The sequence below is a fragment of the Eubalaena glacialis genome, chromosome 5 (assembly GCF_028564815.1).
Source record: "Eubalaena glacialis isolate mEubGla1 chromosome 5, mEubGla1.1.hap2.+ XY, whole genome shotgun sequence".
NCBI lineage: Eukaryota > Metazoa > Chordata > Mammalia > Artiodactyla > Balaenidae > Eubalaena > Eubalaena glacialis.
Window position 1 is genome coordinate 144516412 of NC_083720.1, and position 23441 is coordinate 144539852.

Consider the following 23441-nt stretch of genomic DNA (forward strand, 5'->3'; position numbering starts at 1 on the left):
ACTGGACCTAAGCAACATACATTGGTGTCACTGTCTCCCGTCACCGCCAGGCGAGACCATCTAGTTGCAGGAAAAGGAGCTCAGGGCTCCCACTGCTTCTGCATTATGGTGAGTTGTAGAATTATTTCATTATATAGTACAATGTAATAATAATAGAAATAAAGTGCACAGTAAATGCAATGCACTTGAATCATCCCCAGACCATCCCCCTCCCCCCAACCCCGGTCCCAGGTGCCAAAAAGGCTGGGGACCGCTGCTTTACAGGGTCTGGCACAACACTCTGGTTAGGAAGGCTGAATACATATCTGTTGACCTGAACAAATGACGTAAAATCATTGAGAGCATGTTGGGAAACACACTTAAAAATCATGTTTGGTTTGGCATTGAAGGGGTTCAGGACACACTGCTCCCCAAAGATGGCACAACGGCACATTAAATATTTCAAGTTGAAGAATCTGAGAAGTGGCATGTGCAAGAAGGACTTTCTGACCTTCCCTTGAAGCAGGTCATAAAACCCTCCTGTGAGAGGTGCCCTTCCTTTACCTGGGGGAAAAGAGCATCCTCTTCATCTCTGAAGACAAGAGACAGAGAGAATCTGAACAAACAAGCCTTGCTACAGTTCCGCCATTTTACTACACTCACCTCATACTCTTTGTCCTATCATATCTTTCCACAACTGTCCACTCTTCATCAGACCTAGCATAAAAGCACTCAGTTTTAACTGTTTCTTTGTGCCTTCACTTCCTCATGAAGGCCCCTGTGTCATGAAAAACTTAGATTAAATATATTTGTATGCTTTTCGCTCTTTAATGTGTCTGTTACAGGGATTCTAGTCAAGAGCTTAGACAGATAAAGGAAAGGGATGGTTGTTGTCTCCCATAGCATCATAAATAAATAGTTTATTGTAGAAATAGTAAAATTAAGTATCAGGTGCATGGTAGATTTTATAACTGCTATCTAAATTGTATGTATGCAACTCAATCTATTTGGATGCTTTTTTGAGAAATTATCACTTATCACTTATCAGTGCATTTAAAATTTGTGTATTAGATGATAGCCATTTTATTTTTTCCCTAATATAAAAGTCTTACATTTTTTATTCTGTTACTAATATGTTTTAAATTACTAAGCAATTTTTCCCATTAGCATATCAAAGATAAGCACTATAATTTTTTTTTTTTACTTTACATCTCTATTTTTTTTACTATAAAAATATAATTCAGTTTTTTTTTTCTTGATGGGAGAAAAAGGGGCTGATTCTTGATACAAGAAACAGGGACTATCATAGGCTCAGTAGTCCTCCTTCCCACGTTGAGCTTTGACTATTTTATGCTTTATGCCACATTTAAATATAGAAGGAAGTACCAAATTTCAAAGAGAAAACTCCACGGCCTCTTTAATGCTCTCCCTGGCTTAGCTTACCACTGTTAAAACTGAAATAGAAGTGCAAGAGCTAGTCCCTTTCCTGTGTACCTAGAGTAGCTGGAGTCCCCTTGCAATTAGTTCCTTTGACGTGAATTTGAGACAGAAAGGGGGCAGGGCACAACCTTTAAAAGAATGACATAGCCATTGAGGATACAACATAAACTGGTTAGAAGCAACTAGGTCCAAGATGGCAGACAAGTTGACTTCCCCTAGACCTTGAGCCTCATTATATGCTCATTGTAACACATCAGCATGCTAAATGACACACCCACAGGCACCATGACAGTTCCAAGGCTGACCATAAAAGGTCAAAAAGTGGGCGGTGGTCCAATTCCTAGAAATCCACACCCCTTCCCCAAAATAGTTGGAATAATCATCCCACTCATTAGCCTATGAAATTACCCACCCCTATAAAAACTGACAACTCTGTACCCTGGCAACTCTTGCCTTCTGAGATGGCCCGCACTCTTGTCTATGGAGTGTGTATCTCCCTGAATAAACCTTCTTTCACTTTACCATGGTTCGTTCTTGAATGCTTTCCTGTGCGAAGCCAAGAGCCCACACTTGGCAGCTGTCCCAGGGACTCGTCTGAGACCTAGGACATGACCATCCTCTCGTGCCCCACTTTTTTTCCTGCAACAAATTCTTTGTGCACTTTTAATCTGGCACTTTTCTGCTCCCTTGGTTCCATGGATCAAGTGACCAAGACCCTGGAGCACTACCTAGAACAAGGGCTTTATTTTTTTTACCTAATCCCACTTTAAAAGTGGGACAAAATACTAGCAAAACATGATAAATATTTTTATAAAGGGAAAATATTTTTTTTACGATGAGAAGAGAAAAAGGGTTACCCTCAAATTACTTAGCTTTAATCTGGGTTTAAATCTGATGAGTCTTCATAAATTTATTTTGAGTTTAAATAATATATTCATATCAGTGGGAAAATATATATACACAGGGTCCTCTGTGTTCCTCGTTTTATCATTTTAACCTAGTTTTACTATAGCTTCAGAAAGTACCTAATGAAACTTAAGAAGTACTTTTATTCAATAAGTACTTAATGAAAATCTAAAAGAGGACATAAACATATATATATGAAACTAAGCAGGACCCTGTTTGGTACAAAGCCTTTCTATGTCCCCGTTTCTTGTTTCTTGTTTGTAGGAAATAGGCCTTATTCAGCTTCCTGAGTTCCAAAGAGCAGATTCAAACAGTTGCTAATCAGGGAAGGGAGGGAATGTAGAAACAAAGGAGAAGCAGTCTAGAAACAATAGTGCAGAGATAAAGCAGGGTCCTGGTTCCTCCTCAAGGAATATACATAACAATACCTTTGAGTTCTTCTGCCGGGGAACTAAGGCCCCCACCCAGGTGGAGGATGGTGACTTCAAGCTGAGCACAAGATTCTTGGAATATGTCCCTGTTCCTTCACCACCAACCAATGAGAAGAAAGTCTGCACACAATGGAAAACAAGAAGACTCTGACAGCGTGTCCAAATGATTCTCCTTTTCAAAACTTTCATGGTCGAGCAGAATCTTGGGAATTGGTTTTTGGACATGAGTCTGCCTTCTCCCCAGGTTGCTGGCCTCCTGAATAAAGCAACATTTCCTTTCCAACCAACAACTGTTTTTCAAGTACTGGCTTTCAAGCAGCGATCAGCCGAACTTGAGTTTGGTAACACACATATATATATATGGTTCTTGTCCTCTAGCAGTTCAAACTTTGACATGAGAATGGGGAACATAATTAATTTTCAAAACTTTTCAATTCTTCTAAAAAAAATTATAAGGAAATCCACGTGTGTGTATCATAAGTACCTCAAAATCTAAAATAGAGGCTATTTAGCACATGACATAAAGCTATCAAGAATAATTGAACATATTACATAATGTAATGTCATAAAACAAATCTATAGACTGCTCAGAAACTTAGACACTAAAAAAGACCATACTAGCTAACTTCAATCAAAAAACTTAACTTGATTATTTTGATGCAAGTTATTCTTCAAGAATCATGCCTTAAAATGTTGAAAAGTTGCTTGTATTTCTGTGTAGAGGAGTTGAATATAGAGACAAATGTTACATTAATGAAATCATTACAAGTTATGCAAAACATGAAGATGATATTTGGCATTTGAAATTAAATATTAAATATTTTCATATTAAATATTTTCTTATGTATTTTAAAAGCTTGGTTTTTAGGTAAAATCAAAACATATTCTCAGTAAAATGGGAAACATATTTTAGAAATGTAAGTTCCACACTGCATGTAATTTAGCCAAGGGAGCAGGTATGGTTGGAATTTTTTTTCCCTGTATTTAACTTCATTACCATAACTGATAGCCATTTTATTCACAAATTACTTTAGGAGGTTCAAGTTTTTGTTTATTTTATTGAATACAAATCTCAGTTAACAGTGTTTGCATTGCTAATAGCTCTCTTTCAAAGTGTGTTGATACCTCAGTTGGGTTTTCTTTCAAATTTAAGTAGGCAATTTGGCCATTTATGTGAGAATACAGTAAAAACAGATTGTGTTCATTTTTCTTGTTTTTAAAATATCTGTAGAAGTGCTGACAACACAAGAAGACAAGGCTTCTCCTGCTTTTTAGCATCTGCCAGAATAAGGTGCTAATGAAATCAAGCTAATGGGTTGTCATTTGAATACAAATGTAACAGGTATTTACTGACTAACTATTGTGTAAAATACACTGCTAAATAGTGTGGCAAATTACAGAGACAGCACAATAATGTGATATATGGGGGTGGAGTGTATAGGAAGATATGGAAAAATAAACATATGCCAATAACTGTAACAATAGTAGAAAAACTTTATAAGAAACTCAGAGATGTATTTAAAATATTCTGTTATTTGTCCATCAGTAATCACTCCCCCTTCTTCCTAGTAACACAGCCCCGGTGTTTTGGGGATAGTAATGTATCTGATCAAAAGATTACATTTCTCCAGGCTTTTTTGCTGTGAGGTCTGGCCAGTGACACATAAGCAGAAGTACTGTGTGGGATTTCCAAAGTGGCTCCTCACATGAAGCGGCTCAACTAACAAGTATGTCACTTTTCACCTTCCCCATTTCCTCCCTACTACTACTTGGAACGTTGCTTTAAAACAAGAACTCCACTAGACTAAAGTGGTCTTTATTACAGAAGTTGGACACGCGCAAAGCAAGACAGAACAATAACAGGAGTCAGGGTCCCAGACAACCTCCAGGAACAGCCCTATTTACCCCCTCTGGGCTGCTACCTCCAGACTTTTTTGTGTGTAAGAATAAATACAATAGGGTTTCAGTCACGGTTATTTTATGTTTTTGTTTTGATTTGCAGCTGAACACAATTTCTAACTAAAATGAGGTACCAAAAATGTTACCAAGATTATCAAGTCAGGAAAAGATTAGATGCAGTTAAGGGAAAAAAGGATATACGAGACAGAGTATTAAATAACTTCACCATATTGGGTTACTTCAAATTAAAACATCCAATTCTTTCTATTTTGGGGGAATACAGGTTTTACCTCAACTATACACAATTGTCTGGCTAATTCTACATCACCTGTATTAACTGGATGAAAACAGGGACCAGATTAAATTTATGATAACTCAAAAGACGCTTTGATTAGATAATTCAGTATCAGAAGAGAGCATATTATCATGATTTCTATTAACATAAACAATGATAATAAATCCTTACCTCACACATATATACACTTAGGTATACGAGTATTGCATATACATAGAAACATGTTAAAGCACAACATGACATAATAGCTTTTTCATTTAACAAATATTTATTAAATAGGTATTCTGTGCCAGTCACTGTTGTATGAGCTGGGAAAACAATGGTGAATAAGTCTGTGCCCATGTTGACCTTCTATGCTACTGAGCAAAACTAGTTTTAAATACATACATATAATTTCATGTCAGGTGACAAGGGTTTTTGTATTATGAAAAATAATCAATGTCACGAAGTAAAATAAATCAGGAAAAGGAGCTGGAATACGACAGTTATTTTAGGCAGGGTAGTTGGAGTAGGTTTTTCTGATGTGCTGTGACACAGCACAGATTCTTAAATGCAGTGATGGAATGAGTCGTATGATAATCTGGAGAATGAAGAATGGAGACAAACGAAAAGTTAGTACAACTGTCCTGAGGAAGGAGAGAATTTGCTATGTGTAAGAAACAACATGAGGTCAGCATGGCCAAAGCTAGAAAAGACATGCCAGAGAAATCAGAGATGAGATCGGAAAAGCTACCACGGGCTGGAAGATACAAGACTTACAGCCCTTGGCAACTAATTTCACTTTAACCTTGTGTTTGATGGGATACTTCAAGTGTTTTACGAAGGGGAATGACACAATACAACTTGTCTTTTATAAAGAAAACTCCGGCTCCTTGTGAAAAATGGATTATAGAGGAGACAAGTGTAGAAACAGGAAGGCCAGTAAGAAACCACGCCACACTCTGGGTGAGAGATGATGAGGATGTTGGTAGTATAAATGGAAGAAATGGAGAGACTTGGAATATACTCATATATATTCAAGGCAGAGCTGACGTGCTGATGGATGGAATGGGTGTGAGAAGAAATGAGAAGAATAGAGTCAAAGATGAAATTTTTTGTTTTTTTTCCTTTGGCCGGAACAATGAAGGAGTTCACAAAATCATTTATTGAAATTGTGAAGGAGATCTGTAGACCCAGAGAGAAATAGATTTAGGACAGTGAGGTGGGTATAATGGCATAAGAATCAACATTTTTGAATGGTTTTATCAATTTGGAGATTCCTAATAGATATACTAGTGGAGCTACAGAGTGGGCATTTATATATATGAGTCTGAAACTCAGGTAAGTCTGGGATGGAGTTAAAATAGTTGTGAGGCATCAGGCCGTAGATAGTATGAAATCAACCAGGGAATGAGTGCATCCAGAGAAGAGAAAAGACTGCAGGGAGGGGGATTGGGATCCAGGACAATATAATATTTACAAATTGGCTAATATCACTTGAGATTAGGCTTCAGAACTTTCACTTCCCAGGATAAAAACTGCCCCTAATATTTAAAAAAATGAACCACTAGAAATTAGAGTATCATATTTTTAAAAAATGTAAATATTACCTATGCTGATCCAAACATAGATTAACACAATACTTTAGACCCACATTTATCTAACCCCCTAGAAGCAATCTAGATAAGGTTGGAGAGGAAAGAGTCTCCTCTCCTGTGAATTCAGAAGACAGTATGTTTCTTAAATCCCAAGGTAAATTGTCTGATGAATTATTCCACAGAAACAGAGTAGTTAACTGCAAATGAAAAAGAACTATATGCTATTAGATTTATTTTAAAGTATTTATTATCATTGTTTTGTTAATAGCAATCATGATAATATGCTCCTCTGTGATACTGAATTATCTATCTAGTCAAAACATCCTTTGAGTGGTCATAAAAGGTCCTCTGATCTAGTCCCTGTCTTCATTCAATTAATACAGATGACACAGAATTAGACAATTGTGTATAGTACAATTTATAGCATAGCGTAGTACTTGAAACAATGGGTTTTGAAATCATTCTGGCTCTGCCATTTATTAGAGATATACTGGGGATATTAAAAAAGACTCTAGTTTCAGTTTCTTCTTATAGAAAATAAGGTTAAAGACGCCTAGTCTAATTTACGGAGTTTTTCCTGAGAAAAATATACGTAAAACATCTTAAAGTCTGTTTAACCCATTGGAAGTGCTCAAGAAATTAAAGCTTGTACTATAATTACTTTTTAGATAAGCCATAGATTTAAAGAGTCTTTATGGTTTAGCAGGAGTAACACTCTAAACAGGTAACTTTTGAGCAAATATTTGGAATATGGTCTATTTTAAAACCAAACCTGAATATACTAGAATTTTGACTGTGTTTATAACTTTTAACATTATCTTAAAAGAAATGTTATGTCTTATACTTTTTAACTGAAAAAATACTGGGTTATCTGCCTCTTACATGTTGAAGTCTAAAATATAAACACAGACATAAAATAATGCTTTGTTATTCAGAAAGAGGGATACTCTTCTTGAAATGAATTCTGTGATAAAGTTAAAAAACCATAAACCTCAATTTAGAAAGCAGATTACTCAAAATTAATATGTTATGTAAAGATGCTAGCACCTAGCAAACAACTGAAAATACAATCTCATAACTCAATAATCCAATAAGACAAATTCAAATACTTTAACAACTATTTAATATCCGATTAGCTACCATTAATCTTTGTACATATTGGTTCCTTAAATCACTATTTATATTGATGTTTCTGTATTTTTTTTTCTCCCCTCAAGGAGCTCTTGAGAAGAATGTAAACACCATATGTTACATAGTGTTACAACAAAATTATAATTACTTACTCAAGTCACTAGATAGTTTAAATCTGAATAAGTGTAAAGCTATTTTAGAGGCAGCTGCTAACAGTTAAACTGTTTTTACCACATAAAAATGTATTAAATTATGTAGCTAATAACCTAATTATACAACATGAATACACTGAAGAACAGAATTTTGTGTACTTTAATAAATCTCATTCTGTATTTGTGACTAAAGCTTTAAAACTAACTTATAAGACTGCAAATAGTGACATTACACCATGTGGCTTATGGAAATTTGTCTCACTTTTTTATTGTGAACTTTATACTCACTTCTTAGAGACAATTTTGAACAACATATGAATCTTGCTATACATACGTCTGACTTTATGCACCAGTTTTTGCAGAACTTCACTGAAGCTTTTATCAAATCTTTGCATGCACTAAATTAAGTAGACTTAAAACAAGTTAGTTCCAGCATATTTCCCATAATATAGAAATGATTATTCATGAAGTTCTGATGCTTTCCTAATAGACAATCGCTTTATTAAGACATATTTCAAAGAAGAGACAATTCCAAATTCTTTAACTGGCTTTATTCTTAAACACTTAATAAATATAGTCTGTGTGACAAGGAAAGAAAAAAGTTAAAACAAAATTCATAATGCTAACTGCCACATTTGGTCCTGTCAAACTAAGTAGATATTGGCTCTTACGCTTTACCAATATGCATATAAAATTGAATGTGTATTGTTTATTATATTTTATAACCATGTCTAGAGTATTCAGCCTGCTTTTAACATAGATTTATTCCTCAAAGTTCTTTAAAAATAAATATAAAAACTCTACATTATATAAATTATATATATACTTTTTTAAAAAACAGAAATTAGGGAAAAAAAGATATATTTAAAGATAAAAAGTCCATTGTAAAATCTAAGCACTTTGAGAGTAGACACCAGATGGAAAAGAAAACTGGAAAGCAGATAGACACATGAAACCTGAAACCTGAGCCAGCAGTGTACCCCCAATCCCCAAACAACCCTACTTTTACTGTGGGATCATAGCAAAGCTATGTACCTATGAAAGTGGGAATAAAAATGGAGCTGACAACCAGAGGATTGGTTGAAAATATTCCATGCAGCCAGGCAACTTCTCCTCCCTTCCCTATTAGAAGATAGAAGTTCATTCTCTTCAGGAAAAAAAAAAAAAGTATATATATAATAGATATTACTGTACATATATTTTTATATATATAAATTAAAGAAACATCAGGCAAAAGTGGGGAAGGGAGTACTTACTGAAAAGAGGTAGATTAAATTAAAATGAATAGACATTTTTTCCAAAGAAGATATACAGATGGTCAACAGGTACATAAAAAGATGCTCAACATCATTAATCATCAGGGAAATGCAAATCAAAACAATAATGGGATATCACTTCACATCTGTTAGAATGACTATTATCAAAAAGGCAAGAAATAACAAGTGTTGGTGAGGATGTGAAGAAAAGGGAGCCCTCGTGCACTGTTGGTGGGAAAGTAAGTTGGTGCAGCCACTATGGAAAACAGTACAAAGATTCCTCAAAAAATTAAAAAATAGAACTACCATATGATCCAACAATTCCACTTTTGGGTATTTATCAAAAAAAGAGAAAAAAAAGAAAACACTAACTCAAAAAGATATAGGTGCCTCCATGTTCATTGCAACACTATTTATAATAGCCAATATATGGAACAAACTATGTGTCCATTGATGGATATGGATTAAAAAATGAGTTTTATACTTATATACACATGCACGCACACACACACACACACACACTGGAATATTATTCAGCCATAAAAAAGAATGAAATCTTGCCATTTGTGACAACATCGATGAACCTCCAGGGCATTATGCTAAATAAAATGTCAGACAGAGAGAAACAAATAGCATAAGATCTCTCTTGTATGTGGAATCAAAAAAAAAAAAAAAAAAACCATATTAATGAGAGAACAGATTGATGGCTGCCAGAGGCCAGGGGTAGGAGAAATGGGTGAGGGGGTCAGGAGGTAAAAATAATAGGATTTAAAAAAATAAAATAATGTATTGAATTTCAAAATGAAAAGAAAAATTTAGGATGACTAGATAAATATTATTTTCATCATCTTGTCTTACTCTTCTCAGACAACCTTATTCCCTCTAACCACAAATACCTGAAACCAACCACCAATTCCCAAATTCTCATTCTTTCAAAAAAAATTAAAAATCTACATATTATTATGATTACTGGGGAGGGGCAAGATGGCGGAAGAGTAAGACGCGGAGATCACCTTCCTCCCCACAGATACATGAGAAATACATCTACACGTGGAACTGCTCCTACAGAACACCCACTGAACGCTGGCAGAAGACGTCAGACCTCCCAAAAGGCAAGAAACTCCCCACGTACTTGGGTAGGGCAAAAGAAAAAAGAAATAACAGAGACAAAAGAATAGGGACGGGACCTGCACCGGTGGGAGGGAGCTGTGAAGGAGGAAAGGTTTCCACACACTAGGAGCCCCTTCGTGGGCAGAGACTGCGGGTAGCAGAGGGGGGAAGCTTCGGAGCCACGGAGGAGAGCGCAGCCACATTGGTGCGGAGGGCAAAGCGGAGATTCCCGCACAGAGGAGCGGTGCCGACCAGCACTCACCAGCCCGAGAGGCTTGTCTGCTCAGCCGCCGGGGCGGGCGGGGGCTGGGAGCTGGGGCTCGGGCTTCGGTGCTAGCCGGGAGGGAGTCCGGGAAAAAGACTGCAGCTGCCAAAGAGGCAAGAGAATTTTTCTTGCCTCTTTGTTTCGCGGCGCGCAAGGAGAGGGGATTCAGAGCGCCGCCTAAACGAGCTCCAGAGACGGGCGCGAGCCGCGGCTATCAGCGCGGATCCCACAGCAACAGGGACGCAGAGGGAAAAACGGAGAGATTCCCGCACAGAGGCTCGGCGCCGAGCAGCACTCACCAGCCCGAGAGGCTTGTCTGCTCACCCGCCGGGGCGGGCGGGGGCTGGGAGCTGAGGCGCGGGCTTCGGTCGGATCGCAGGGAGAGGACTGGGGTTGGCTGCGTGAACACAGCCTGAAGGGTCTAGCGCACCACAACTAGCCGGGAGGGTGCACGAGAAAAAGTCTGCAGCTGCCGAAGAGGCAGGAGACTTTTTCTTGCCTCTTTGTTTCGCGGCGTGCAAGGAGAGGGGATTCAGAGCGCCACTTAAACGAACTCCAGAGACGGGCGCGAGCCGCGGCTATCAGCGCGGACCCCAGAGACGGGCATGAGACGCTAAGGCTGCTGCTGCCGCCACCAAACAGCCTGTGGGCGAGCACAGGTCATTCTCCACGCCGCCCCTCCCGGGAGCCTGTGCAGCCCGCCACCGCCAGGCTCCCGTAATCCGGGGACAACTTCCCCGGGAGAGCGCACGGCGCGCCTCAGGCTGCTGCAACGTCACGCCGGCTTCTGCCGCCGCAGGCTCGCCCCGCCTCCTCCGTACCGCTCCCTCCCCCCCGGCCTGAGTGAGCCAGAGCCCCCGAATCAGCTGCTCCTTTAACCCCGTTCTGTCTGGGCGGGGAGCAGACGCCCTCAGGGGACCTACATGCAGAGGCGGGTCCAAATCCAAAGCTGAACCCCGGGAGCTGTACGAACAAAGAAGAGAAAGGGAAATCTCTCCCAGCAGCCTCAGAAGCAGCGGATTAAAGCTCCACAAACAACTTGATGTGCCTGCATCTGTTGAATACCTGAATAGACAACGAATCATCCCAAATTTAGGAGATGGACTTTGGGAGCAGGATATATTAACTTTTCCCCTTTTCCTTTTTTTTGTGAGTGTAGATGTGTATGCTTCTGGGTGAGATTTTGTCTGTATAGCTTTGCTCTCACCGTTAGTCCTAGGGTTAGGTCCGTCCGTTTTTTTTTTTTTTTTTTTTTTTTTTTTGGCTTAAAAATTTTTTTTTCCCTAATAAATGTTTTCTTAATAATTTTTTCCTTATTTTCTATTTTTAAAAAAAATTTTTAATAAGTTTTTTCATATTTTTTATTTTAAAAAATTAGAAAATTTTTTTTCTTAATAAATTTTTTCTAAATAATTTTTTTCTTATTTTTAGTATAAAAAATTAATAAATCTATTTTTAAAAATTAAAAAAAATTTTTTTTCTTAATAAATTTACTCTTAATAATTTTTTTCTTATTTTTTATTATAATTGCTTTATTTTATTTTATTTTATCCTCTTTTTTTCTTTCTTTCCATTTTTTCTCCCTTTTATTCTGAGCCGTGTGGATGAAAGGCTCTTGGTGCTCCAGCCAGGCATCAGGGCTGTGCCTCTGAGGTGGGAGAGCCAACTTCAGGACACTGGTCCACAAGAGACCTCCCAGCTCCACGTAATACCAAACGGCGAAAATCTCTCACAGATCTCCATCTCAACATCAAAACCCAGCTTCACTCAACGACCAGCAAGCTACAGTGCTGGACACCCTATGCCAAACAACTAGCAAGAGAGGAACACAGCCCCATCCATTAACAGAGAGGCTGCCTAAAATCATAATAAGGCCACAGACACCCCAAAACACACCACCAGACGTGGACGAACCCACCAGAAAGACAACATCCAGCCTCATCCACCAGAACACAGGCACTAGTTCCCTCCACCAGGAAACCTACACAACCCACTGAACCAACCTTAGCCACTGGGGACAGATACCAAAAACAACGGGAACTACGAACCTGCAGCCTGTGAAAAGGAGACCCCAAACACAGTAAGATAAGCAAAATGAGAAGACAGAAAAACACACAGCAGATGAAGGAGCAGGGTCAAAACACACCAGACCTAACAAATGAAGAGGAAATAGGTAGTCTACCTGAAAAAGAATTCAGAATAATGATAGTAAGGATGATCCAAAGTCTTGGAAATAGAATAGACAAAATGCAAGAAACATTTAACAAGGACGTAGAAGAACTAAAGAGGAACCAAGAAACGATGACAAGCACAATAAATGAAATTAAAAATACTCTAGATGGGATCAATAGCAGAATAACTAAGGCAGAAGAACGGATAAGTGACCTGGAAGATAAAATGGTGGAAATAACTACTGCAGACCAGAATAAAGAAAAAAGAATGAAAAGAACTGAGGACAGTCTCAGAGACCTCTGGGACAACATTAAACGCACCAACATTCGAATTATAGGGGTCCCAGAAGAAGAAGAGAAAAAGAAAGGGACTGAGAAAATATTTGAAGAGATTATAGTTGAAAACTTCCCTAATATGGGAAAGGAAATAGTTAATCAAGTCCTGGAAGCACAGAGAGTCCCATACAGGATAAATCCAAGGAGAAACACACCAAGACACATATTAATCAAACTATCAAAAATTAAATATAAAGAAAACATATTAAAAGCAGCAAGGGAAAAACAACAGATAACACACAAGGGCATCCCCATAAGGTTAACAGCTGATCTTTCAGCAGAAACGCTGCAAGCCAGAAGGGAGTGGCAGGATATACTTAAAGTGATGAAGGAGAAAAACCTACAACCAAGATTACTCTACCCAGCAAGGATCTCATTCAGATTTGATGGAGAAATTAAAACCTTTGCAGACAAGCAAAAGCTAAGAGAGTTCAGCACCACCAAACCAGCTTTACAACAAATGCTAAAGGAACTTCTCTAGGCAAGAAACACAAGAGAAGGAAAACACCTACAATAACAAACCCAAAACATTTAAGAAAATGGGAATAGGAACATACATATCGATAATTACCTTAAATGTAAATGGATTAAATGCTCCCACCAAAAGACACAGACTGGCTGAATGGATACAAAAACAAGACCCATATATATGCTGTCTACAAGAGACCCACTTCAGACCTAGAGACACATACAGACTGAAAGTGAGGGGATGGAAAAAGATATTCCATGCAAATGGAAATCAAAAGAAAGCTGGAGTAGCAATTCTCATATCAGACAAAATAGACTTTAAAATAAAGACAATTACAAGAGACAAAGACGGACACTATATAATGATCAAGGGATCGATCCAAGAGGAAGGTATAACAATTGTAAATATTTATGCACCCAACATAGGAGCACCTCAATACATAAGGCAAATACTAACAGCCATAAAAGGGGAAATCGACAGTAACACAATCATAGTAGGGGACTTTAACACCCCACTTTCACCAATGGACAGATCATCCAAAATGAAAATAAATAAGGAAACACAAGCTTTAAATGATACATTAAACAAGATGGACTTAATTGATATTTATAGGACATTCCACCCAAAAACAACAGAATACACATTTTTCTCAAGTGCTCATGGAACATTCTCCAGGATAGATCATATCTTGGGTCACAAATCAAGCCTTGGTAAATTTTAAAAAATTGAAATCGTATCAAGTATCTTTTCCGACCACAACGCTATGAGACTAGATATCAATTACAGGAAAAGATCTGTAAAAAATACAAACACATGGAGGCTACACAATACACTACTTAATAACGAAGTGATCACTGAAGAAATCAAAGGGGAAATCAAAAAATACCTAGAAACAAATGACAATGGAGACACGACGATCCAAAACCTATGGGATGCAGCAAAAGCAGTTCTAAGAGGGAAGTTTATAGCAATACAAGCCTACATCAAGAAACAGGAAACATCTCGAATAAACAACCTAACCTTGCACCTAAAGCAATTAGAGAAAGAAGAACAAAAAAACCCCAAAGCTAGCAGAAGGAAAGAAATCATAAAGATCAGATCAGAAATAAATGAAAAAGAAATGAAGGAAACAATAGCAAAAATCAATGAAACTAAAAGCTGGTTCTTTGAGAAGATAAACAAAATTGATAAACCATTAGCCAGACTCATCAAGAGAAAAAAGGAGAAGACTCAAATTAATAGAATTAGAAATGAAAAAGGAGAAGTAACCACTGACACTGCAGAAATACAAACGATCATAAGAGATTACTACAAGCAACTCTATGCTAATAAAATGGACAACCTGGAAGAAATGGACAGATTCTTAGAAATGCACAACCTGCCGAGACTGAACCAGGAAGAAATAGAAAATATGAACAGACCTATCACAAGTACTGAAATTGAAACTGTGATTAAAAATCTTCCAACACACAAAAGCCCAGGACCAGATGGCTTCACAGGCGAATTCTATCAAACATTTAGAGAAGAGCTAACACCTATCCTTCTCAAACTCTTCCAAAATATTGCAGAGGGAGGAACACTCCCCAACTCATTCTACGAGGCCACCATCACCCTGATACCAAAACCAGGCAAAGATGTCACAAAGAAAGAAAACTACAGGCCAATATCACTGATGAACATAGATGCAAAAATCCTCAACAAAATACTAGCAAACAGAATCCAACAGCACATTAAAAGGATCATACACCATGATCAAGTGGGGTTTATTCCAGGAATGCAAGGATTCTTCAATATACGCAAATCAATCAACGTGATACATCATATTAACAAATTGAAGGAGAAAAACCATATGATCATCTCAATAGATGCAGAGAAAGCTTTCGACAAAATTCAACACCCATTTATGATAAAAGTCCTGCAGAAAGTAGGCATAGAGGGAACTTTCCTCAACATAATAAAGGCCGTATATGACAAACCCACAGCCAACATTGTCCTCAATGGTGAAAAACTGAAACCATTTCCACTAAGATCAGGAACAAGACAAGGTTGCCCACTCTCACCACTATTATTCAACATAGTTTTGGAAGTGTTAGCCACAGCAATCAGAGACGAAAAAGAAATAAAAGGAATCCAAATCGGAAAAGAAGAAGTAAAGCTGTCACTGTTTGCAGATGACATGATACTATACATAGAGAATCCTAAAGATGCTACCAGAAAACTACTAGAGCTAATCAATGAATTTGGTAAAGTAGCAGGATACAAAATTAATGCACAGAAATCTCTTGCATTCCTGTATACTAATGATGAAAAATCTGAAAGTGAAATTAAGAAAACACTCCCGTTTACCATTGCAACAAAAAGAATAAAATACCTAGGAATAAACCTACCTAAGGAGACAAAAGACCTGTATGCAGAAAATTATAGGACACTGATGAAAGAAATTAAAGATGATACAAATAGATGGAGAGATATACCATGTTCTTGGATTGGAAGAATAAACATTGTGAAAATGACTCTGCTACCCAAAGCAATCTACAGATTCAATGCAATCCCTATCAAACTACCACTGGCATTTTTCACAGAACTAGAACAAAAAATTTCACAATTTGTATGGAAACACAAAAGACCCCGAATAGCCAAAGCAATCTTGAGAACGAAAAATGGAGCTGGAGGAATCAGGCTCCCTGACTTCAGACTATATTACAAAGCTACAGTAATCAAGACAGTTTGGTACTGGCACAAAAACAGAAATATAGATCAATGGAACAGGATAGAAAGCCCAGAGATAAGCCCACGCACATATGGTCACCTTATCTTTGATAAAGGAGGCAAGCATATACAGTGGAGAAAAGACAGCCTCTTCAATAAGTGGTGCTGGGAAAATTGGACAGGTACATGTAAAAGTATGAAATTAGAACACTCCCTAACACCATACACAAAAATAAACTCAAAATGGATTAAAGACCTAAGTGTAAGGCCAGACACTATCAAACTCTTAGAGGAAAACATAGGCAGAACACTGTATGACATAAGTCACAGCAAGATCCTTTTTGACCCAGGTCCTAGAGAAATGGAAATAAAAACACAAATAAACAAATGGGACCTAATGAAACTTAAAAGCTTTTGCACAGCAAAGGAAACCATAAACAAGACCAAAAGACAACCCTCAGAATGGGAGAAAATATTTGCAAATGAAGCAACGGACAAAGGATTAATCTCCAAGATTTACAAGCAGCTCATGCAGCTCAATAACAAAAAAACAAACAACCCAATCCAAAAATGGGCAGAAGACCTAAATAGACATTTCTCCAAAGAAGAGATACAGATTGCCAACAGACACATGAAAGAATGCTCAACATCATTAATCATTAGAGAAATGCAAATCAAAACTACAATGAGGTATCATCTCACACCGGTCAGAATGGCCATCATCAAAAAATCTACAAACAATAAATGCTGGAGAGGGTGTGGAGAGAAGGGAACACTCTTGCACTGTTGGTGGGAATGTAAATTGATACAGCCACTATGGAGAACAGTATGGAGGTTCCTTAAAAAACTAAAAATAGAACTACCATATGACCCAGCAATCCCACTACTGGGCATATACCCTGAGAAAACCATAATTCAGAAAGAGTCATGTACCAAAATATTCATTGCAGCTCTGTTTACAATAGCCAGGACATGGAAGCAACCTAGGTGTCCATCATCGGATGAATGGATAAAGAAGATGTGGCACATATATACAATGGAATATTACTCAGCCATAAAAAGAAATGAAATGGAGGTGTTTGTAATGAGGTGGATGGAGTTAGAGTCTGTCATACAGAGTGAAGTAAGTCAGAAAGAGAAAAACAAATACAGTATGCTAACACATATATATGGAATCTAAGGGGAAAAAAAAAAAAAAAAAGAGGTCATGAAGAACCTAGTGGCAAGATGGGAATAAAGACACAGACCTACTAGAGAATGGACTTGAGGATATGGGGAGGGGGAGGGGTGAGATGTGACAGGGTGAGAGAGTGTCATGGACATATATACACTACCAAATGTAAAATAGATAACTAGTGGGAAGCAGCCGCATAGCACAGGGAGATCAGCTCGGTGCTTTGTGACCACCTAGAGGGGTGGGATAGGGAGGGTGGGAGGGAGGGAGATGCAAGAGGGAAGAGATATGGCAACATATGTATATGTGTAACTGATTCACTTTGTTGTAAAGCAGAAGCTAGCACACCATTGTAAAGCAATTATACTTCAATAAAGATGTTTAAAAAAAAAAAAAAAAAATCTACATATTAAATCCTGAAAACCCAGTGTCCTTTGCCCCACTTCTGCACATGCCCGGCTGAGCTGAGGTGTTGGTAGTAGCCTTTCTGCACTAGGAAATCTGGTCGGAAGAGCCAGGTGCGAGGCCTCTGCACGTAGGTCCCTGTGAGCAAGTGGAACCCGACTAAGCACAAAGGAAAAAAAAGCCATCTCAGAGCTGTGACTACTTTCAAGGCTACTGTTTTTCTCTGTGGAACACAGCCTTTGGGGCAAAACAAGGAAGAAGCAGGTGATTCTAATGTGCAGCACAGAAGGACAGCCACTGCAGGCCAGCTTCTCCAACTCCGAAGGCACTCCAGTCGTGTGGCTGACAGGGTCTTGGTGTTCCGGCCGTGTGTCAGGCCTGAGCCTCGGAGGTGGGAGAGCTGAGTTCAGGACATTGGACCACCAGAGACCTCCTGGCCCCATGTAATATTAATCAGCGAGAGCTCTCCCAGAGATCTCCATCTCGAGGCTAAGACCCAGCTCCACTCAACGATCAGCAAGCTACAGTGCTGGATGCCCCATGCCAAACAACTAGCAAGACAGGAAAACAACCCCACCCGTTAGCAGAGAGGCTGCGTAAGATCATACTAAGTTCACAGACACCCCAAAACACATCACTGGATGCGGTCCTGCCCCCTAGAAAGACAAGATCCAGCCTCATCCACCAGAAAACAGGCACCAGTCCCCTCCATCAGGAAGCCTACACAACCACTGAACCAACCTTACCCACTGAGGGCACACACCAAAAACAACGGGAACTAGGAACCTGCAGCCTGCAAAAAGGAGACCCCAAACACAGTAAGATAAGCAAAATGAGAAGACAGAGAAATACACAGCAGATGAAGGAGCAAGGAAAAAACCCACCAGAACAAACAAATGAAGAGGAAATAGGCAGTCTACCTGAAAAGTAATTCAGAGTAATGATAGTAAAGATGATCCAAAATCTTAGAAACAGAATAGAGAATATACAAGAAACGTTTAACAAGGAACTAGAAGAACTAAAGAGCAAACAAACAATGATGAACAACACAATAAATGAAATTAAAAATTCTCTAGAAGGGATCAATAGCAGAATAACTGAGGCAGAAGAACGGATAAGTAACCTAGAAGATAAAATAGTGGAAATAACTACTGCAGAGCGAATAAAGAAAAAAGAATGAAAAGAATTGAGGACAGTCTCAGAGACCTCTGGGACAACATTAAACATACCAACATTCAAATTATAGGGGTCCCAGAAGAAGAAGAGAAAAAGAAAGGAACTGAGAAAACATTTGAAGAGATTATAGTTGAAAACTTCCCTAATATGGGAAAGGAAATAGTCAATCAAATCCAGGAAGCGCAGAGAGTCCCATACAGGATAAATCCAAGGAGAAACATGCCAAGACACATATTAATCAAACTATCAAAAATTAAATACAAAGAAAAAATATTAAAAGCATAAAGGGAAAAGCGACAAATAACATACAAGGGAATCCCCATAAGGTTAACAGCTGATCCTTCAGCAGAAACTCTGCAAGCCAGAAGGGAGTGGCAGGACATAATTAAAGTGCTGAAAAGGAAAAACCTACAACCAAGATTACTCTAGCCAGCAAGGATCTTATTCAGATTCGAGGGAGAAATTAAAACAAGCAAAAGCTAAGAGAATTCAGCACCACCAAACCAGCTCAACAACAAATGCCAAAGGAACTTCTCTAGGCAGGAAACACAAGAGAAGGAAAAGACCTACATAAACAAACCCAAAACAATTAAGAAAATGGTAATAGGAACATACATATCAATAACTACCTTAAATGTAAATGGATTAAATGCTCCACCCAAAAGACATAGACTGGCTGAAAGGATTCAAAAACAACACCCGTATATATGCTGTCTACAAGAGACCCACTTCAGACCTAGGGACACATACAGAATGAAAGTGAGGGGATGGAAAAAGATATTCCATGCAAATGGAAATCAAAAGAAAGCTGGAGGAGCAATTCTCATATCAGACAAAATAGACTTTAAAATAAAGACTATTACAAGAGACAAAGAAGGGCATTACATAATGATCAAGGGATCAATCCAAGAAGAAGATATAACAATTGTAAATATTTATACACCCAACATAGGAACACCTCAATACATAAAGCAAATGCTAACAGCCATAAAAGGGGAAATCGACAGTAACACAATCATAGTAGGGGACTTTAACACCTGACTTTCACCAATGGACAGATCATCCAAAATGAAAATAAATAAGGACATACAAACTAAGTGATACATTAAAGAAGATGGACTTAACTGATATTTATAGGACATTCCATCCAAAAACAACAGAATACACTTTCTTCTCAAGTGCTCATGGTACATTCTCCAGAATAGATCATATCCTGGGTCACAAATCAAGCCTTGGTAAATTTAAGAAAATTGAAATCGTATCAAGTATCTTTTCCAACCACAATGCTATGAGACTAGATATCAATGACAGGAAAAAATCTGTGAAAATACAAAAACAGGGAGGCTAAACAATACACTATTAAATAACCAAGAGATCACTGAAGAAATCAAAGAGGAAATCAAAAAATACCTAGAAACAAATGACAATGAAATCATGATGACCCAAAACCTATGGGATGCAGCAAAAGCAGTTCTAAGATGGAAGTTTATAGCAATACAATCCTACTTCAAAAAACAGGAAACATCTCAAATAAACAATCTAACGTTACACCTAAAGCAATTAGAGAAAGAAGAACAAAAACCCCCAAAGTTAGCAAAAGGAAAGAAATCATAAATATCAGATCAGAAATAAATGAAAAAGAAATGAAGGAAATGATAGCAAAGATCAATAAAACTAAAAGCTGGCTCTTTGAGAAGATAAACAAAATTGATAAACCATTAGCTAGACTCATCAAGAAAAAAAGGGAAAAGACTGAATAGAATTAAAAATGAAAAAGGAGAAGTAACAACTAACAGTGCAGAAATACAAAGGATCATGAGAGATTACTACAAGCAACTCTATGCCAATAAAACGGACAACCTGGAAGAAATGGACAACTTCTTAGAAAAGCACAACCTTCTGCAAGTGAACCAGGAAGAAATAGAAAATATAAACAGACCAATCACAAGCACTGAAATGGAAACTGTGATTAAAAATCTTCCAACACACAAAAGCCCAGAACCAGATGGATTCACAGGCGAATTCTATCAAACATTTAGAGGAGAGCTAACACATATCCTTCTCAAACTCTTCCAAAATATAGCAGAGGGAGGAACACTCCCAAACTCATTCTATGAGGCCACCTTCACCCTGATACCAAAACCTGACAAAGATACTACAAAGAAAGAAAATTACACACCAATATAACTGATGAATATAGATGAAAAAATCCTCAACAAAATAGTAGCAAAAAGAATCCAACAGCACATTAAGAGGATCATACACCATGATCAAGTGGGGTTTATCCCAGGAATGCAAGGATTCTTCAATATACGCAAATCAATCAATGTGATACACTATATTAACAAATTGAAGGATAAAAACTATATATCATCTCAACAAATGCAGAAAAAGCTTTTGACAAAATTCAACACCCATTTATGACAAATCTCTCCAGAAAGTAGGCATAGAGGGAACTTACCTCAACAAAATAAAGGCCATGTATGACAAACCCACAGCCAACATCGTTTTCAAAAGTGAAAAACTCAAAACATTTCCTCTAAGATCAGGAATAAGACAAGGTTGCCAACTCTCACCACTATTATTCAACATAGTTTTGGAAGTTTTAGCCATGGCAATCAGAGAATAAAAAGAAATAAAAGGAATGCAAATTGGAAAAGAAGAAGTAGAACTATCACTGTTTGCAGATGACATGATACTATACATAGAAAATCCTAAAGATGTTACCAGAAAACTACTAGCGCTAATGAATGAAGTTGGTGAAGCAGCAGGATACAAAATTAATGCACAGAAATCTCTTGCATTCCTATACACTAATGACAAAAAATCTGAAAGAGAAATTAAGGAAGCACACCCATTTACCATTACAACAAAAAGAATAAAATACCTAGCAATAAACGTACCTAAGGAGACAAAAGACCTGTACACAGAAAACTATAAGACACTGATGAAAAAAATTAAAGATGATACAAACAGATGGAGAGATATACCATGTTCTTGGATTGGAAGAATCAACATTGTGAAAATGACTCTACTAGCCAAAGCAATCTACAGATTCAATGTACTCCCTATCAAACTACCAATGGCATTTTTCACAGAACTAGAACAAAAAATTTCACAATTTGTATGGAAAAACAAAAGACTCCCGAATGGCCAAAGCAATCTTGAGAAAGAAAAACAAAGCTGGAGGAATCAGGCTCCCTGACTTCAGACTATACTACAAAGCTACAGTAATCAAGACAGTATGGTACTGGCACAAAAACAGAAATGTAGATCAACAGAACAGGACAGAAAGCCTAGAGATAAACCCACGCACATATGGTCACCTTACCTTTGATAAAGGAGGCAAGAATATACAATGGAGAAAAGACAGCCTCTTCAATAAGTGGTGCTGGAAAAACTGGATAGCTACATGTAAAAGAATGAAATTAGAGCACAAAAATAAACTCAAAATGGATTAAAGACCTAAATGTGAGGCCAGACACTATCAAACTCTTAGAGGAAAACATAGGCAGAACACTCTATGACATAAATCACAGCAAGATCCTTTTGACCCACCTCCTAGAGAAATGGAAATTAAAAACAAAAATAAACAAATGGGACCTAATGAAACTTAAAAGCTTTTGCACAGCAAAGGAAACCATAAACAAGATGAAAAGACAACCCTCAGAATGGGAGAAAATATTTGCAAACAAAGTAACTGACAAAGGATTGATCTCCAAAATATACAAGCAGCTCATGCTGTTCAATATCAAAAAAACAAACAACCCAATCCAAAAATGGGCAGAAGACCTAAATAGACATTTCTCTAAAGAAGATATACAGATTGCCAACAAACACATGAAAGGATGCTCAACATCACTAATCATTAGAGGAATGCAAATCAAAACTACAACGAGGTATCACCTCACACCAGTCAGAATGGCCATCATCAAAAAATCTACAAACAATAAATGCTGGAGAGGGTGTGGAGAAAAGGGAACCCTCTTGCACTGTTGGTGGGAATGTAAATTGATACAGCCACTATGGAGAACAGTATGGAGGTTCCTTAAAAAACTAAAAAGAACTACCATATGACCCAGCAATCCCACTACTGGGCATATACCCTGAGAAACCATAATTCAAAAAGAGTCATGTACCACAATGTTCATTGCAGCACTATTTACAATAGCCAGGACATGGAAGTTACCTAAGTTTCCATGGACAGATGAATGGATAAAGAAGATGTGGCACATATATACAATGGAATATTACTCAGCCATAAAAAGAAACGAAATTGAGTTATTTGTAGTGAGGTGGATGGACCTAGAGTCTGTCATACAGAGTGAAGTAAGTCAGAAAGAGAAAAACAAATACCGTATGCTACCACATATATATGGAATCTAAAAAAAAAAAAAAAAAAGGTTCTGAAGAACCTAGGGGCAAGACAGGAATAAAAGCGCAGACGTAGAGATTGGACTTGAGGACATGGGAAGAGGGAAGGGTAAGCCGAGACGAAGTGAGAGAGTGGCATTGACATATATACACTATCAAATGTAAAACAGCTAGCTAGTGGGAAGC

The 23441-nt window shown here is 37.9% G+C and overlaps 1 protein-coding gene across 7 annotated transcripts in view; it reads right to left on the reverse strand.

Moving 5' to 3' along the window:
- The window catches only part of CCSER1 (coiled-coil serine rich protein 1), a 1301104-nt gene that overhangs the window by 737013 nt on the left and 540650 nt on the right, over positions 1-23441 (reverse strand). For 5 of the 7 annotated variants that reach the window (XM_061191723.1, XM_061191722.1, XM_061191726.1 and 2 more), the window contains exon 8: positions 2754-2876. The exons of the other annotated variants lie outside the window; for them this stretch is intronic. In XM_061191723.1, coding sequence (XP_061047706.1) covers positions 2754-2876 — 123 coding nt within the window. The remainder of the gene's footprint in view (positions 1-2753; positions 2877-23441) is intronic. 7 annotated transcript variants of the gene reach the window in all.